The following is a 21,497-nucleotide window of genomic DNA, read 5'->3' as shown; positions in this document are numbered from 1 at the left end:
ATTTCTGTGAATATGAGTAATACTTGTGCCAAATTTTATATTGATATCTTAATTTAGTAATGAGTTATACGCGTTTAAGTGATTTTCGGGAGGGGACCTTGTATGGGAGCTATGATCAATTATGGACCGATGGGAAAAAAAATACCACAGTAATATTTCTATGCATATGGGCAATACTTATACCAAATTTTATATGGATATCTTCATTTAGTAATGAGTTATGCGCGTTTAAGTGATTTTTGGGAGGGGACCTTGTATGGGAGCTATGACCAATTATCGACCGATCGGAAAAAAATTTCACAGTAATATTTCTATGCATATAGCCAATACTTATACCAAATTTTATATGGATATCTTAATTCAGTAATGAGTTTTGCGCGTTTAAGTGATTTTCGGGAGGGGGCCTTGTATGGGAGCTATGACCAATTATGGACCGATCGAAAAAAAATTTCACAGTAAAATTTCTGTGCATACGAGTAATACTTGTACCAAATTTTATATGGATATCTTAATTTAGAAATGAGTTATGCGTGTTTAACTAATTTTCGGGAGGGGACCTTGTATGGGAGCTATGACCAATTATGGACCGATCGGAAAAAAATTTCACAGTAATATTTCTATGCATATGGGCAATATTTATACCAAATTTTATTTGGATATCTTAATTTAGTAATGAGTTATGCGCGTTTAAGTGATTTTCGGGAGGGGACCTTGTATGGGAGCTATGTCCAATTATGGAGCGATCCATAAAATTTTTCCTCTGAAAGAATTCTATTGATATAAGATTTTAATTTGTAAAATTTTGTGAAGATATCGGCATTGTGGCGGAAGTTATTAACAAAAAACCAATTTTCCGGGAATATGTACTTTTGTATGGGAGGTATATGAAATTGTGGACCGATTCTGGTAATTTTCAGCAGGGATCAAGATCTTGTGCAGAAACGAATGTATGGTGATTTCCATGGAATTATCTTGCATAGTTTTCGAGAAAACTACATCAGAATGTATAAAAAATGCTTATTTTTTTCCGAGGTTGTTTTAAATTTTGATTCATAACTTTTCCCGGTGTGAACCGATTTTGCCCATTTGCAATACCAAACAACTTAGGAAAATGAAGAACATTTTGGGTGAATTTGGTTAAGCACTATTGCTTCGTTTTATCGTGAGCGTGTTTTACACAGACAGACGGACAGACGGACGGACAGACGGACAGACGGACATAGCTAAATCGACTCAGAATTTGGTAAGGACCCAGAATATATATACTTTGTTGGGTCTCAGATGAATATTTCTTGGTGTTACACACGGAATGACAAAGTTATATATACCCTCTATCACCACTGATGGTGGTGGAGGGTATAAAAATGAGCAAAATCAGTTCACACTGGGAAAAGTTATGAATCAAAATTTAAAACAACCTCGAAAAAATAAGCATTTACTACACAAGAGCTTGACTCTTGCTGGAAATTGACAGAATCGGTCCACAATTTCATATACCTGCCATACAAAAGTACATATTCCCGAAAAATGTTTTTTTTGTTAATAACTTCCGTCAGAATGTCGATATCTTCACAATATTTTACAAATTAAAATCTTATATCAATAGAATTCATTCAGAGGAAAAATTAACTGGATCGGTCCATAATTGGACATAGCTCCCATACAAGGTCCCCTCCCGAAAATCACTTAAATGCGCATAACTCATTACTAAATTAAGATATCCATATAAAATTTGGTACAATTATTACTCTCTCATACAGAAATATTAGTATGACATTTTTTTCCGATCGCTCCATAATTGGTCATAGCTCCCATAGAAGGTCCATCCTTGGTTATAGCTCCCAAAAATCAGTTAAAAGCACATAACTCATTACCAAATATTGATATCCATACATTTAGCAAAAATATTGCTCTTATATACATACATTACACTATAAAATTGTTTTACGATCGGTCCTTATTTGGTCATAGCTCAATACTCATTACCAAATAATGATATAGATACAGAATTTTAAAAATTTGTCTTTATATACGTAATTGGTCATAGCTCCCATACAAGGCCCTTTTACGAAAATCTCTTAAACGCACATTACTCATTACCAAATAATGCTATTGATGCAAAATTTGGCACAAATATTAGTTTTGTATACGAAAATTTTATTCAAGACTTTTTCACGATCGGTTCATAGCATGGGTACGTACAAGGTTCTCTTCAGAAAATCACAGGTATGTAAGTAATTTTCGCTCTCAAAATATCAACACCACATAATTTCTACAAATGGTAAATGTGACCAATGTCAAGTAGATTCCATGACAATTATTGTTTATTATCATGACATTTATGTGTAATTGCAAAAACATGAATACTATTAATATAAAATGGTCACAAGTAAAACTCTATAATAATTTTAGTAGAAATGCATTTAATTGCTTTTTGTACAAATTGCATCTGAATAAATGATACGCACAAGTCGGTTTAAAAACATTTGTGTGTTGGATATAAAAATTTCCATATAATGTTAAAATTTAATTTTATACATAGTATGTAACTTGAAAAAATGGACAAATAGTTTTGCATATTTATATACATACAACAGAATTCACTTTTTTACTTAAAAAATGCTTCAGGAATAAAAGATTTGCATGCTCTTCTTTTCCAAATATTTTGTTGTCAGTTATTTTAAATAAAATTATTTAAAATGTATTACTTAATATTCAACATCAATTCATAGAAATGAAAATATTTTTATTTCGTTTTCTTCCTTTTTTGCTGTTATCATTTTTTTTAGGAATAATACAATTTCAATTTAAAGTTAAACAAAGTATTAAAGTTTCTTATAAGAAAATAGAATTTTTTAATATTTAATATTGGAAAAAATCTTTTAGTTTACTGGTGTCCGTCCGTCTATCTGTCTGTCTGTCCATCCATCTGTCCGTCTGTCTGTTGAAAGCACGATAGAGTTCAAAAGAAAAGAACTAGAGGGTTAAAATTTTCAGCATATGTTCCCTATAGGTAAGGTTTGTTTGATATTAAGACTTTGCAATAAAATAGGGCATTCCTTTTACACTATGCGATTTAATGATTGATATATAAGATTCGGCATATCCGAATATAACACTCTTTCTTTTTATATGTGCTTATATGTATGGATGTAGAAAATATTATGTGTTCTTTTAGATTTTAAGGCGTTTTAGCAATGTACTTCAGTCTTTATACATCGTTAAGCGCAGTTTCATAAAACCTTTTAAATAGTGTTCCATAACAATCTCATTCCCATATTTTTACGAAAACGATCCAGATCCTCACAAACGGTCAATATTGAACCCAAATTTTTTTGTGTAGTAGCACTATATATATTTTGTGAAAAATTACTCAAGCCCCATTTTTTATGAGTCGGTCTAATGTATATATAAATTGTTAAAAAAATAAAACCACAATCATATAAATATCATTGATAGAAAAATTATGTATGCATAGTTATTAAATTAAACACATATCAATTTTAAAAATTTTTAATATAATTTTTTTAAATCTAATATAAGTACATATTATTTATATTATAATTAAATTTTGTGTTTAAAAATAATATAAGAAATTTTTTAATTTTAAAAATATTTTCTAAAATTAAAGTAATAAATTTAATTCAAAAAGATAATTACATCAAGTGCAGTGGTTTAGAATGCTACACATAAATATACATACAAACGTATGTTTAAGATAAAAAAGTTTTAATTTAAAAACATTAAAACGAAAATCATACTTAACATTTATAATGGCGTAGGCTGTGTTAATGCTGAAATTATATCCCTACCGGTTTCTATAGTTAAAAAACAAATAAAAAAAAAATCCCTAAAAAGTTTTTATAATACTACTCGAGAAAGATTTAATAAAATGACAATTTTAATTAATACTTCTTAATGTATAACAACCTAGCAACTTCCTTGCTAATAATAAATATTTTTAATAGATTTAAAAAAAATCCTTCAAAAGTAAAAATTTACAGTAAGGAATATAATTTTTTAACATTTTTGTTTATGCCACAAATCTATGTAGTGTTTCAAAAGTATGTACTTTATAAATACTTTTAACTTAAATGAGATTATCACTTAGGAAACCATTGTATGAAACAGGTATTGATTTAATTCTAACCAACATAATTGAGTTGAAGTGCAGACTTAGAGATACATATATTAATGAATATTACACATTTTTAGATACTTTAAAATTTTTCTTTTGTCACTAATTTCATTTAAGTATTTCAAAAATTGTTTTCTTGGATTTAGTATTGAGGAATTGAGTATGTAAATCCACGTATGAAATTTAATTTTTAAACAGAAATGTTAATACTGCTAACTTAGCTAACAACGAAATTTTGAAAAAAGAAGAAACAAATCATTAAAAAATCATTACGTATCAGTGGTTTTTAATGAAGAAAAATTTTAAATTTTTAGTTATATCATTTTCTATAATTCACTAACTGACTAACTAACTAACTAACTAACTAACTAACTACTAACTAACTAACTAACTAACTAACTAACTAACTAACTAACTAACTAACTAACTAACTAACTAACTAACTAACTAACTAACTAACTAACTAACTAACTAACTAACTAACTAACTAACTAACTAACTAACTAACTAACTACTAACTAACTAACTAACTAACTAACTAACTAACTAACTAACTAACTAACTAACTAACTAACTAACTAACTAACTAACTAACTAACTAACTAACTAACTAACTAACTAACTAACTAACTAACTACTAACTAACTAACTAACTAACTAACTAACTAACTAACTAACTAACTAACTAACTAACTAACTAACTAACTAACTAACTAACTAACTAACTAACTAACTAACTAACTAACTAACTAACTAACTAACTAACTAACTACTAACTAACTAACTAACTAACTAACTAACTAACTAACTAACTAACTAACTAACTAACTAACTAACTAACTAACTAACTAACTAACTAACTAACTAACTAACTAACTAACTAACTAACTAACTACTAACTAACTAACTAACTAACTAACTAACTAACTAACTAACTAACTAACTAACTAACTAACTAACTAACTAACTAACTACTAACTAACTAACTAACTAACTAACTAACTAACTAACTAACTAACTAACTAACTAACTAACTAACTAACTAACTAACTAACTAACTAACTAACTAACTAACTAACTAACTAACTAAACTAACTAACTAACTAACTAACTAACTAACTAACTAACTAACTAACTAACTAACTAACTAACTAACTACTAACTAACTAACTAACTAACTAACTAACTAACTAACTAACTAACTACTAACTAACTAACTAACTAACTAACTAACTAACTAACTAACTAACTAACTAACTAACTAACTAACTAACTAACTAACTAACTAACTAACTAACTAACTAACTAACTAACTAACTAACTAACTAACTAACTAACTAACTAACTAACTAACTAACTAACTAACTAACTAACTAACTAACTAACTAACTAACTAACTAACTAACTAACTAACTAACTAACTAACTAACTAACTAACTAACTAACTAACTAACTAACTACTAACTAACTAACTAACTAACTAACTAACTAACTAACTAACTAACTAACTAACTAACTAACTAACTACTACTAACTAACTAACTAACTAACTACTAACTAACTAACTAACTAACTAACTAACTAACTAACTAACTAACTAACTAACTAACTAACTAACTAACTAACTAACTAACTAACTAACTAACTAACTAAGAAGAAAAAAGATATTCGTTCTTCTAGTTTTGCTTAAGGTCATGTACTTTTGTAAGGGCCTCGGTGTCATTTTTGCAAAAGAGTGATGATGAATGATTCTCAGCCTCATATCTTGCAAACCGTTCGAAATTCTGATTTACTCTCTGAGACCAAGTATTAGCTCTTGTCAAAAAAAAAATATATATTTTAAGTGGAAAATTTCACATTGTGAAATTGCACAACTTTTATTAACGACACCTATACGTATACGTGTTTATTATTTATTGATATAAAATATTGAGTATACACCTAATTTTGACAAGCATTTTAAATAATATATAAATAAATAAAAAAACTAAATTTTAAGGGAGTTTTTGTTTGCAATTGTTGTTCTTTATGTAAAGAGCTACAACTTCGCCTATTGGAGGCCCATAAAAAAAGTACATGACTTTGGGCAAATCTTGGAGACACAGGTACTTTTTTGGACTTTCATGTATTATTGTCCGTATATGGTTATATTTTTTCGTATTGCTCTGTGTAATTCAGTACTATGGTATATTTTCTTCTTACGCTTAACATTAAAAAATACTGCAGTGCCGAAGTAGTTAAGTAATGATATGTTGTAGTTATTGTAAAATACGTTTCAATAACAATATACATATTGCCAAATTGTTATTGAAATTCCATATAAATATTTCGCTTTTAATTTTTCTTAATATAACAAAAATATTCAAAATTCTAATAAATATTCCATATAAATATTTTAGTTGTAATTTGTCTTATGTGTTGTTTCTAGATAACGTGTGAGTAGTTTGAGTTAAAATTTTACTTGTATTTTGTTTTTGTTACAATAACAAAATACAAGTAAAATTTGTGCTCAAACTACTCGCTCGTTATCTAGAAACAACACATTAATACAAAAAAAATCTATATACCAAAAACTTTTCCATCTAAAAAAACTTTTAATAAAATCAAAATGTTTTTGTAAGAAAAAAAAAAAATAATAAAAAATAAAACAACAACATAAAACTACTTTTAAAGCAATTTTCTTTACCCACAACCAACAACAACTTTTACTAATAATATTCAATAACTTTTATGTATGTCATTGCAGAGATATCACCAGATGCTAAGGCTGTTATAACAGGACCAGCTGATTTACATTTTAAAGTTGGCAGTGCCATTATACTCACATGTATTGTACACCAGCCGTCGGTTAAGGATATTGGTCCCATCTATTGGTATCGTGGCGAATACATGATTACACCATTCGATATAAATGACAATACACACGAAGAGCCAGTATTTCCTATGTCACGTGTTACTACACCCACTGCGTTGGGGCAAAATAAAGTTAATGTTGTGGAACAAAATCTTTTGCAGCAGAGGCAACAGCTTCATGATGGTATTTATGGTGGTGGGGGTGCTGCTGCTGTTGGTGTTACAGATTCTGAACAAATACCACAAATCTTAACAAACGAAATAACACAAGATTTTGCTCAACGCATTGCTATGGAGTCACAATTGGGTGATACCATGAAATCAAGGTAAATTATTGAGGTTGTTTTTGTAGTTGTTTTTTTATTTTCGAATTTTGTTTGGTTTCTGCTTCTGGTTACTATCTGAGGATCTTAGTGTATGTTTTGTAAAAATAGATTATGGCAATGTAACATTTGTCTCTTTAACTTTTGTGCTATTGCTCTAATTTTTGGGTACTCTCAAGGACAAAGTCTAAAGTACAAACTCATAAAATCGAGTACATATACACGCACAATTTTATTACAAAAATTCCCAGCAAACATAGATTTACAATGAATTGCAATTAAACTCAATCTCAAATCGCAGCAATTTATTTTAAAATTTTAGTAATTTATTTATGCTTAACTGGTCTGGTAAACAGCTAGTCCACAAACTTGTTCAAAGACTAGTCAACAGACAAGTCCATAGACTATTCAGTAGATTGCTTGGACCATAGCCTGCTTTGTAATTTATTTTCAAATCAACTTCTAAATTTAAAGTTTATACTTTATTTTAAATTGGAAAAACGAGGATTAAGTATAAAATAAGCTTGACTCACTGCTTGTTGGGTTTTAGCAACTTTTGTTGCTGTTTTTTTTTCTTCTTTATGTTTGCTTTCCTTTGTCTTATGACTTTAAATAATTTGGTTGCTTTTTCATTCTTTCATTTTTATTGTACTATTTTTAGACTACGCATTTCGAATGCCCAAACATCAGATACTGGTAACTACACCTGTCAACCCACCACAGCCAGCAGTGCCAGTGTTATGGTTCATGTGATTAATGGTGAGTATCATCAGTATTATGCCTGACATCTATTCTATTTATACCGAATACAAACACAGAACCACCTTGTTTAAACATGTATTTCTTTTGTAGTTATTAAATTATGGGCAGTTTCGTAGGAAAATTTAGAAACTGCTTTTAGCAAAATGCATTGAATAGGTTTGCAATGTGGTCTATGGTTTACTTAAGGTGTTACAAATTTGGACAACGAGTCTTTTCAACAGCACTTAACTTTTAATCTTAGGGAATCAGATCTACAGTAACTGAAGAAAAAACTTCTCCACCATATAAATACACTATCTACTACCAATATTTCTTAGTCCGTTCTCTTGTAGAACTGGTAAATCGTACAGAGTACTTTATAGGTGCATGCAATACTGTAGTGTCATAACTAATAATGAAAAGGTCCTGTTCTGCGAAATGCAGGTTTGAAATACAATGTGTATCCTGTAGTTGTAATATTTTATATGTTCTGTAATCCATTCCTTGATCATATTCTATACTACAGACAGGAAAATATAAATATCTTTTTTTGAAACAATTTCGTCCACTGATAGTTTTTTCCCGTTAATTGCACATTTGTAATCAATTTTATTTCCCCTCAATGTCCTTATGAACTAGAACATATACAACAACTCGACAACTCCAGAATCGTCTGGGATATGAAAGGGAATTAAAAAATTTCACTCTTATTGTATGGGTCTTGATTAATTTGATTGATGTGAGACAGTTCATGGTCAAAGTCTCAAGAGTTAATTCTTAAGATTCCACTCACAGCCATATCGAAGACATCAATTGCAGAAAGAGGTGAACTTGTTGTTCTTTAGGAGAGAATTCCTCAAAAAACATGAACAATTAGGTATTGCATAATTCTAAATATTTCGACATCTTATCGGTACTTCCTGAGAAGATGTCTTTCCATAAGAATGACATTTCATGACTTTAAAACAAAGGTTTAACCTCTTTTATATCTGCTTCATTCTCTGAGATATCTAAATCTAAAGCTTGAGTCCATATTCGAATTCGGTGCAGATCAATCCTTTAGAAAAGTATACTTTGGTATCTGGGTTTCGACTTTTTTTTACCCTACACCACTTTAGTGAGTCGATTTAAAGATAATTCAATGACATTTGGTACATGATCTTCTATTGCCCCAGGGACAAAGCCTATTAAAAATGCCTAAGATCTGTCCATTATTTCACCTAGCCCCCATACAATTGAACCCGACGAATAGGGCTTTCAAGTTCATAATTATGTTTAATATACTCGTACCTAGACAAAAAGCTGCAAAACCAAGTTCTATAATTGTAGGGTCTCATTATCGTTTCCTTCATGATACTGCTTACAGCAAGTGTGGAGACCATTAGGAGTTTAATAGTATCTTCCATATCCTATGTGTTGTTGACCATTGATTCTGGTTGGACATGAGTTTTCTATAAAAAGTAGGCGTAAAAAGAAGGCGTGGAATTTCAATAAAAATATTTACAATCTTTTTCGCTAAAAACTAATTCAATTTTTTTGTCTATGAAACTCCCCCTTTTCAACCAAAGCTTCGTTTTTCATCTTTATCGTTTTGTCCTTTTGTTTACCAACATTCTTCAGGCTGCTGGTCGCTCTTTTATATACGTTTTTAAGCCATAAAAAAATGAAAGAAAACTCTATTATATTTTATGGTTTTTCATGTTGTTTGAAATTTTAAGTAGTTTATTATTTTTTATGTTTCTCTTTTTTGTTCTTCCCCTACATATAATAGTCTATACGTACGCATAAAAGTATGCCGGCTACATAACCCACAGTACATTTTGATTTTATTTACGACTGTTTGCCAATATTTCTCTTCTAAAAATGTTGTTTTTTTCCATTTTATTTTGAGGAGAAATCTTTTATCACTGCAAACAAATCTTGCACACGTAAAAACTCATCATTCTCTACGCCACTTTTTTCACTTATTTGTTGGTGTTTTTTGTTTTGTTTATTTTTTGGTTTCTTGTTTGTTCTATCAATTTATTATGACGAGAAAATAAAATTCAATTACACAATGGCAACAAATTTCAATATTGTCCAGGAGACAAGTAAGTAATGTTATTTCAAGAAATATGTCTTCTGGTGACAATATAGCAACATCAGCCACAACAGCAGGAGTTTCTTTAAATTGTGTCTTTAGTTGGTAATTTAGCCTAATTATTTAAAGACTGTGTATTTGTGAATAGATAATAAATGTCAAGAAACAAAAAAAAAAAAAGTCCATAAAATATTTAACATTTACGCTGAAGGTCCTTAAGGAATTTATTAAGCAGAGAATTTATGTACAAAACTTTGATTTTCTCCTATTTTATTATTCTTTAAGCTGTTGTCAAATTACAATGGTTTGTTAATATTGAATGTTGTCTGATAAAAATTTTTGAAATAATATAAAATGGATTGTTTAAATATTAACAATTGATACTTTAATATAAATTTGCTTGTAAAAATTTGTAAAAAAGGATTTTGTGAGTTAAGTAACATATTATTTTTTTTTTACAAGAAACTGAATTAAAAAGAAAATAACTTACTGAAGAAAGAGCTATATTAGCTTTGAAACTAATTAAATTGCAAGGATTGTCATAAACATAAGCAGCAAATGGTTAAAGTATTAGTTCAAGAGCAACAGTTTACAATTAGTTTTAAACTGGAACGGTTAAAAGTGCAAGAATAATATTGCTTTTAAACTTATACACTAAAGAAAGTAATAACTACTTTATAATTAAAACAAGTAAGAAATTATAGTCGGGCGTGGCCGACCATATGACACCCTACACCAATTGCGAATATTAAATGTGATTGATTTCAATAATTAAGCATTACTGTTAATCTTATATAGGTTCCAAATAATGTCTGTTCATGTACGGTTGTATGCTGACTAGGAGAAATAAAAGACCGATTTCAATCATTTTCAACAGCCTTCGTCATTGAATCCAGAGAATAGTATGTGTCCCATTTTAACAAATTATATTAAAAATTGTGATCTGTTGCATGCACACAAGGTTTACACTGTCACAAAGACGGACATAGCTTAATAAGGACAAATATTTTTGAGTGTTACAAATATCACCACATTGTGCCGATTTTTGGATAGATAGTAGTTAAAAGATAAAAGAACGTAATCGGAAGTTCCGGATGTATGGGGGCTAGGGCAGAAATTGAGCCGATCCTTATAAAATGTATTATTGGGAATTATCTATATACATATATAAACATGAATGTGTGTTTGTTTGTATGTTTGTGTGCTTATATGTTTGTGTGTTTATAGGTTTTCTTAAAATTTTCACAGCGTATTCCTGTATATCTGGCAATAGGCTACTTTTATTTCCGATCACGGCGAAAAATTACAGTGTTATTTATAATTATATCAAACTTAGTTGTGCCAAGTTTTGGGAAGATTGTAGTATATTTGTCGTAGTTATGAGCTAAAAGGCCCAAATCGGTAGGTCCGGTTGTATGGGGGCTAGGGCAAAAATTGGTCCGATCCTTATAAAATTTAATGTTGACATTTATTTTTGTATAAAATCTATTTGTGGCAAATTTCATCGTGATACTAGTGTTTATAAGTGAATTGTGGACATTAAAGTAATTTGCTGAAGGGGATTTTAATGGGGGATAGGGTCAAATAATGCCCGATCATTATAAAAATCTACAGTGTTTTTATAATTATATCAAACTTGGTTGTGCAGATTTTTGGAGAGATAGAAGTATATTTGATTATATGGGGGCTAGGGCACAACTTGGGCCAATCCCTATAAAATTTTTTTTGGGTATTATGTCAATACAAAACTCATTTGTGCCAAATTTCATCGAGATACTAGTGTTTATAAGTGAATTGTGGACATTCAAGTCATTTTCTGAGGGGAACTTTGTATGGGGACTAGGGTCAAATAATGCCTGATCTTTACGAAAATCACTATAATTATTAAGACATATATAAAACTTAATTTTTCAAATTTTTGTAGAGATAGTAGATCATTTAACATAATTATGAGATCAAAAGCCCTATTCGGGGGGTTCGGTTGTATGGGGGCTAGGTGAAATAATGGACCGATTCCAACCATTTTCAATAGCGTTCGTCCTTGGACCAAGAGAAGTTCTTTCCAAATTTCCATCAAATTATCTCAAAAAGTGCGACCTGTAGAGTGCGCACAAGGTTTACATGGACACACAGACAGACAGACGGACAGACAGACAGACAGATGGACGGACGGACATAGCTTAATCGACTCAGGAAGTGATTCTGAACCAATTGGTGTACTTTATGGTGGGTGTAGGACCAATATTTTTTGGTGTTACAAACATCAGCACAAACGCATAATACCCTTCCCACTATAGTGGTGTATGGTATAAATATAAGTGTCACCGGTAGTTTGGTTCAATTCCCACCAGAGTCTCTGACCCAACTGGTTGACTAGGTGTATTTCTTCAGATCCTACTTTCATACTAACCAAGTAAAGAGCAATGTTAAGTAAGACACCACGATTTGTGTGCAATTGAGACAATTAGATAATTATTACCTTAAAACTGAGACAATAAAACTCAGACAATTATATGAGTAATCAATTCATCAAAACTGAAACAGTTACGAAAGCAAATATTGCTTTAAAAGTTGAGACAATTAAAAAGCATCGAATTCTATGAAACAGATACAATTTAAGGAGTTAATTAAAGACACCAATACAACTTTAATACGTATGTCATCTTTTGGTTTTGACAATTAAAAGAAAAACAATAATTGAGACAATCAAATAAGAAATAATTGATATGCAATTGACGCAATGATTGCAAAAGTAAAATTGATTGCAGTGGTTGTTTTAGGACAATAAAAGGGTAAATGATTTAAGACACCAATATAACTTTAAAACGTATGTAATCGTTTGGTTTTGACAATTGAAAGAAAAACAATAATTGAGACAATCAAAGAAGAAATAATTGCTATACAATTGACGCAATGAATGAAGCATTGATTGCAAAAGTAAAAATCATTGCAGTAGTTGTTATATCCTACACCACTATAGTGGGGAGGGTATTATGCGTTTGTGCTGATGTTTGTAACACCCAAAAATATTGGTCCTACTCCTATCTTAAAGTATACCAATCGGCTCAGAATCACTTTCTGAGTCGATTAAGCTATGTCCGTCTGTCTGTCTGTCTGTCTGTCTGTCTGTCTGTCTGTCTGTCTGTCTGTCTGTGTGTCCATGTAAACCTTGTGCGCACTCTACAGGTCGTAATTTTTGAGATAATTTGATGAAATTTGGAACATGCTCTTTCCTTGATCCAAGCACGAACGCTATTGAAAATGGTTGAAATCGGTCCATTGTTTCACCTAGCCCCCATACAACCGGACCCACGAATAGGGCTTTTGACCTCATAATTATGTTAAATGATCCACTATCTCTACAAAAATTGAAAAAACTTAGTTTTATATATGTCTTAATAATTCTAGTGATTTTCGTAAAGATCGGGAATTATTTGACCCTAGCCGCTATACAAAGCCCCCTTCATAAAATTACTTAAATGTCCACAATTCACTTATAAACACTAGTATCACGATGAAATTTGGCACAAATGAGTTTTATATAAACATAATTGCCAACAATAAATTTTATAGGGATCGGCCCAAGTTTTGCCCTAGCCCCCATATTACCGAACCTTCCGATTTGGGCATTTTAGCTAATAACTTTGTCAAATATACTACTATCTCTCCAAAATTCGGCAAAAATTTGTAACACTCAAAAATCTCATATACCCACTATCAAACCGTATGCCGTAAAAGGAATGCTCCCCTATAAACATCAGGATGATATTTGGAATATGGCTTAAGTCAATTATGGACCGAGCTCTTTTGAATTAACAAAATATAAATTTTTAAAAATTCAATTTTTAAACCGTGAGCGTATGAGTAATTTTCTGAAGAGGACCTTAATATGCGTCAATTATGAACCGATACTCAAAAAATTTTGTATATAGATTCCGCATGAAATTTGGTAGTAAGATTAACGTTCGTATAATAGTTTCTTATGCTGAATTTCGTAACCGTATTTCATAACTCGTATTTTTAGTCAGCAAAGATCGTTTAAGTAATTTTCTGAAGGGGACCTTATATGGGGGATAGGGTCAATTATGGACCGATACACATACAATTTGTTAGACAGATTTTGGCTCGCGAGGAAATTAATTGTGTAAAATTTTATTGCCATATTAGCATTTTTAAGCCAGTAATGAGCATTTTCTGAAGGGGACCTTGCATGGGCGGTAGGGTCAATTATGAACCGATCCTCACTAAATTTAGTAGAGAGATTTTTGCTCGTGTGTCAAATTTCGTCACTATATTCATATTTTTAAGCCAGTAATGAGCGTTATAGTCATTTTTAGAAGGGGGCTTTATATGGAGGGTAAAGTCCTAAAAAAATTTGTAGAAAGGTTTTATTTATCTCGTAAGAAATTTACTTGTGTTGAGAGGTTTTGGTCCGTAAGAAACTTACTTATACCGAATTTCATCGCTATACTCGAATGTTTAGGCCAGTAATGAGTGTTTAAGTCATTTTCGGAAGGGGACCTTATATGGGGGGTAGGGAATTATGGACCGATCCACATATAGTTTGGTGGAGAGATATTAACTTGCATGAAACCTATGCGTGTCAAATTTCATCACAATATTCGTATGTTTAAGCCAGTCATCAGCATTAGAGTCAATTTCAAAAGGGGACCTTATATGGGGGTAGGGTCAATTATTGGCCGATCCTAAGAAAATTTGGTAAAAAGTTTTTGACTCATATGAAACATGGCTACACAGAAAAAACTAAAAATATGTTTCAATTATCAAAATAATTGTATCAAGCAAGTTTTGCACCTATCACCAAAATGATGATATCAATTATCAAATTTGTAAAAAAATTAAAAAAATACTTTTTTTTCCAAATAATGAATTAATCGGAACAATTAATATCAATAATTGAGACAAAATTTAAAATTGATTAATTCATTAATTGTATAAATTAAATATTTAATAAAAATAAAATCTAATTTTAATTAATTTATTAATCAAATGAATTAGTTTGTTTGGTAAAAAATGTATTAAAAACCAATTAAGTTGATGATTAAAACAATAAAATTATTAATTGATTACTCACAATGTTAAAGGAATGCTTGACCTTTAACAATGCGTTGAGCATATGTTTTATAAATTGTCAGGAAACTTGAATATTATATGCCTAAAATCGTATTGACTATTTAAGAATTATAAACATTGTTAGCATAAGAAATCAAAATTAAATATTTAAAAAAAAACTAAAATAGAAAAGTTGGCCAGAAATTTTTTTTCAATCAATTAAAAAATTAATTGAACCAATTAAAAATTTAATCAAATTTATAAACTTAGGTTTTAAACAACGAGATAATTAAGACAAATAAAAAATTGCTCAAATTAAAATTAAAGAAAGAGAAAAACATGTTAATTGAAAATAAACTACTGATAATTTTTTCTGTGTAGATCGTCTTTGAATTTAATAAGGACCCAGAATATATATATTTTTATGGGTTTATGATCAGTATTTCGATGTGTTACAAGCGAAATGACAAAATCAATATAGCCCCCATCTTTTTTGATGGTGGGTATAAAAATAATAATTTCCTTAAATTTATGATAATTTTTATTAAAAATAGCAATATGAAAACACAGCAACACTAATAGCGATATTTATGTTTACATTTTGTTAAGCAATTAATTTTTATTTATTATTTTTATAGTTTTTTTTTCACTCAGATTAAATTTTAAAATTATAAGCTGAATTAATTAGTAATTAAATATTCTAGGAAAGTCAATAATATCCTATTAGCGATTAATTATTTATAAGTTAAATGAATTAGAGAAAATTTTACAAAATTATTCCTTTATTACTTAAAGTTAAAATTCTAGGAATAATCATGTTAACGCCTCCATTACAAATGTGTGATTTATGCCATTATTGGCTTGACAGCAAAGGATCAGCGTGTGCAGATATATGTTTTTATATAAATGTCAGTTTATATTTTTTGTTATTTTTAATTTAAATATTATTTCTCTGGTTGTATGTGTCTCGTTAATGCGATTTTGTTTGTGTGTTGTGTTGCTTTTAATTATTATTATTATGAAAATTTATTTAACACACATACATGTACACATTTATATACATTAGGTGTATACGTTTTTATTTAAAAAGTTTCAGGTCAATCCTTGTAAAACAATTAATTGTATAATTGTCTAGTCTATAGTCTAGTCTATAGTCTAGTCTATAGACTAGACTAGACTATAGACTAGACTATAGACTAGACTATAGACTAGACTATAGACTAGACTATAGACTAGACTATAGACTAGACTATAGACTAGACTATAGACTAGACAGACTATAGACTAGACAGACTATAGACTAGACAGACTATAGACTAGACAGACTATAGACTAGACAGACTATAGACTAGACAGACTATAGACTAGACAGACTATAGACTAGACAGACTATAGACTAGACAGACTATAGACTAGACAGACTATAGACTAGACTGTAGACCAGACTATAGACTAGACTATAGACTAGACTATAGACTAGACTATAGACTAGACTATAGACTAGACTATAGACTAGACTATAGACTAGACTATAGACTAGACTATAGACTAGACTATAGACTAGACTATAGACTGGACTATAGACTAGACTATAGACTAAACTATAGACTAGACTATAGACTAGACTATAGACTAGACTATAGACTAGACTATAGACTAGACTATAGACTAGACTATAGACTAGACTATAGACTAGACTATAGACTAGACTATAGACTAGACTATAGACTAGACTATAGACTAAACTATAGACTAGACTATAGACTAGACTATAGACTAGACTATAGACTAGACTATAGACTAGACTATAGAGACTATAGACTAGACTATAGACTAGACTATAGACTAGACTATAGACTAGACTATAGACTAGACTATAGACTAGACTATAGACTAGACTATAGACTAGACTATAGACTAGACTATAGACTAGACTATAGACTAGACTATAGACTAGACTATAGACTAGACTATAGACTAGACTATAGACTAGACTATAGACTAGACTATAGACTAGACTATAGACTAGACTATAGACTAGACTATAGACTAGACTATAGACTAGACTATAGACTACTATAGACTAGAGACTAGACTATAGACTAGACTATAGACTAGACTATAGACTAGACTATAGACTAGACTATAGACTAGACTATAGACTAGACTATAGACTAGACTATAGACTAGACTATAGACTAGACTATAGACTAGACTATAACTAGACTATAGACTAGACTATAGACTAGACTATAGACTAGACTATAGACTAGACTATAGACCTAGACTATAGACTAACTATAGACTAGACTATAGACTAGACTATAGACTAGACTATAGACTAGACTATAGACTAGACTATAGACTAGACTATAGACTAACTATAGACTAGACGATAGACTAGACTATAGACTAGACTATAGACTAGACTATGACTAGACTATAGACTAGACTATAGACTAGACTAGACTAGACTAAGACGACTATAGACTAGACTATAGACTAGACTATAGACTAGACTATAGACTAGACTATAGACTAGACTATAGACTAGACTATAGACTAGACTATAGACTAACTATAGACTAGACTATAGACTAGACTATAGACTAGACTATAGACTAGACTATAGACTAGACTATAGACTATAGACTAGACTAATAGACTAGACTATAGACTAGACTATAGGACTAGACTATAGACTAGACTATAGACTAGACTATAGACTAGACTATAGACTGGACTATAGACTAGACTATAGACTAGACTATAGACGAGACTAGAGACTAGACTATAGACTAGACTATAGACTAGACTATAGACTAGACTATAGACCTAGACTATAGACTAGACTATAGACTAGACTATAGACTAGACTATAGACTAGACTAGAGACTAGACTAGACATAGACTAGACTATAGACTAGACTATAGAGCTAGACTATAGACTAGACTATAGACTAGACTATAGACTAGACTATAGACTAACTATAGACTAGACTATAGACTAGACTATAGACTAGACTATAGACTAGACTATAGACTAGACTATAGACTAGACTATAGACTAGACTATAGACTAGACTATAGACTAGACTATAGACTAGACTATAGACTAGACTATAGACTAGACTATAGACTAGACTATAGACTAGACTATAGACGAGACTAGACTAGACTAGACTATAGACTAGACTATAGACTAGACTATAGACTAGACTATAGACTAGACTATAGACTAGACTATAGACTAGACTATAGACTAGACTAGACTAGACTAGACTATAGACTAGACTATAGACTAGACTATAGACTAGACTATAGACTAGACTATAGACTAGACTATAGACTAGACTATAGACTAGACTATAGACTAGACTATAGACTACTATAGACTAGACTATAGACTAGACTATAGACTAGACTATAGACTAGACTATAGACTAGACTATAGACTAGACTATAGACTAGACTATAGACTAGACTAGACTAGACATAGACTAGACTATAGACTAGACTATAGACTAGACTATAGACTAGACTATAGACTAGACTATAGACTAGACTATAGACTAGACTATAGACTAGACTATAGACTAGACTATAGACTAGACTATAGACTAGACTATAGACTAGACTATAGACTAGACTATAGACTAGACTATAGACTAGACTATATAGACTAGACTAGACTAGACTATAGACTAGACTATAGACTGACTATAGACTAGACTATAGACTAGACTATAGACTAGACTATAGACTAGACTATAGACTAGACTATAGACTAGACTATAGACTACTAGACTACTAGACTAGACTATAGATTAGACACATCCTAGAGAAAATATTCATTTGGGAATAAACAAAGATATGTGTATTTGTAGAAGGAATGTTAGTCGTGAAGTTTACTTTTTCTGTTATTCTATGTTAAATTTCAAATGGTTCAAATTTAAATATTAAACTCCTCCTGGTTTTTACTATATTAAAAATGCTGTATGCATTTAATCTATGCTAATGAAAGAAATGTGTATATGAAAACACTTTTTTCTATTACTAAAAAATTTTCATTTAAACAAAAAAATACTATTTTCTTTTTATATGTATCTATGTTAATAACTTGTGATTTTTTATTAAATGCTACTTACAGATGAAAATCCAGCTGCCATGCAAAAGAGTGGAGCGAGCAGTATTCATTACAAATACAGTAAAACATTGTTGATGCCTTTGGTTTGCGCCACAATTGTTGTTGCTGTTGCAGCAGCTACAGCCTCTATATTAAACATAATATGTGGCCATAAAGGGGCAGAAGATAGAAGTGGAAGGGTAGGAGAAAAAGTTTGTGATGATGACGGTTACTGGTTGTCATCAACAATAAGAATAGCAACAACATTGGTAATAAGAAGAAAATCTTGTATTATGTTAACTTGCCTATGCTGTCATGTGATCTCTAAAAATATGCTGGAAGGCATAATAGATTTAATACGACTACAACTACTACGACTGCAGCTTTTACATAACAATCTGCCATCTCGAAATATTCACATACACATTGCCACATACAACATACAACTTATGCAAAGTGATGTTTATTATGTTGTTGTCTACAGGACTAATGTTGTTTCTGTTGCTTTTGTTTTTGATGATATCGTTGTTTGTATAAATTGCACGAGTAGTGCAAGTGATGTCATAACTTTTAGGTTTGCTGTTACATGTATCAGTAGCAGTACTTCCAAGTCTATTACTGCCACTGATAATGATGGTGGTGATATGGCTGTTTCTGTTGCTGGTTGACGACTTAAAGACAGTTAATGTGCCAACATTGAAACGTGTCTTTACATTAACAAAAGAATATCCCAAGAATATGATACAAGTGTGTTTCAAGCATAGATATTTATAAAGCAGAAGAGTAAAAATACACAAAACCTACTACTTAGAAAACTTTTATTTATATAAAGACATGATAACAGGCAACACCATCTTACTTTAGGTATTTAGATTCAAACTTTTAGAAATGGTTATGTTTAAGACTTCTGTTGTTGTTATTTTTCTTTAGCACATTTAGTTTCTAAATTTATTTTTGCTGCACAATTGCTGCTGCTGACATCATTATTATCAGAATAATATTGATGATGAGGATGCGATGGTATTAAAAAAAACAGGGTATTATTATAAATGTTATTGCATTTATTTTCCATCAGAAACATAAGTATCAGTAACAGCAAAATTTAAAAATCAACAACAGCAACAACATTGTCATTATCATTAACATCACCGTTATCATAAGCATGAACAGCTACATTCTGCAATAGAATGAAAAGTTAATCCTTTAAAAGAAAATTTTTTTAATAATTTTCTATTCGTTTTTATACCCTCCACCACCATCAGTGGTGATAGAGGGTATATATAACTTTGTCATTCCGTGTGTAACACCAAGAAATATTCATCTGATATCCAACAAAGTATATATATTCTGGGTCCTTATCAAATTCTGAGTCGATTTAGCTATGTCCGTCTGCCCGTCTGTCTGTGTAAAACACGCTCACGATAAAACGAAGCAATAGAGTTTAAATAAATTCACCCAAAATGTTCCTCATTTTCCTAAGTTGTTTGGTATTGCAAATGGGCAAAATCGGTTCACACCGGGAAAAGTTATGAATCAAAATTTAAAACAACCTCGGAAAAAAATAAGCATTTTTTACACATTCTGATGTAGTTTTCTCGAAAACTATGCAAGATAATTCCATGGAAATCACCGTTTCTGCACAAGATCTTGATCCCTGCTGAAAATCGGTCCACAATTTCATATACCTCCCATACAAAAGTACATATTCCCGGAAAATGGGTTTTTTGTTAATAACTTCCGCCACAATGTCGATATCTTCACAAAATTTTACAAATTAAAATCTTATGTCAATAGAATTCTTTCAGAGGAAAAATTTTATGGATCGGTCCATAATTGGACATAGCTCCCATACAAGGTCCCCTACCGAAAATCACTTAAACGCGCATAACTCATTACTAAATTAAGATGTCCATATAAAATTTGGTATAAGTATTGCCCATATGCATAGAAATATTACTGTGAAAGTTTTTTCCGATTGGTCCATAATTGGTCATAGCTCCCATACAAGGTCCCCTCCCGAAAATCACTTAAACGCGCATAACTCATTACTAAATAAAGATATCCATATAAAATTTGGTACAAGTATTGTCAATATGCATAGAAATATTACTGTGAAATTTTTTCTGATCGGCCTATAATTGGTCATAGCTCCCATACAAGGTT

At 30.5% G+C, this 21,497-nt stretch overlaps 1 protein-coding gene across 1 annotated transcript in view; it reads left to right on the top strand.

The window, feature by feature from the left end:
• Positions 1 to 20,523, top strand: part of LOC119612633 — a 40,424-nt gene extending 19,901 nt beyond the window's left edge. The window contains exons 4-6 of the mRNA XM_037968462.1: positions 6,885 to 7,317; positions 7,976 to 8,073; positions 19,359 to 20,523. Of these exons, the coding sequence (XP_037824390.1) occupies positions 6,885 to 7,317; positions 7,976 to 8,073; positions 19,359 to 20,002 (1,175 nt within the window). The 3' untranslated portion in view covers positions 20,003 to 20,523. The remainder of the gene's footprint in view (positions 1 to 6,884; positions 7,318 to 7,975; positions 8,074 to 19,358) is intronic.
• The last annotated feature ends 974 nt before the right edge of the window (positions 20,524 to 21,497 follow it).

This window comes from Lucilia sericata, unplaced genomic scaffold (assembly GCF_015586225.1).
Source record: "Lucilia sericata isolate MDLA Ls3-8-SP2 unplaced genomic scaffold, ASM1558622v1 Contig001778F_arrow, whole genome shotgun sequence".
In the NCBI taxonomy this organism is placed as follows: Eukaryota; Metazoa; Arthropoda; class Insecta; order Diptera; family Calliphoridae; genus Lucilia; species Lucilia sericata.
Note: the sequence above shows the minus strand (reverse complement) of the source record. Positions and strands in the feature narration are given on the sequence as shown.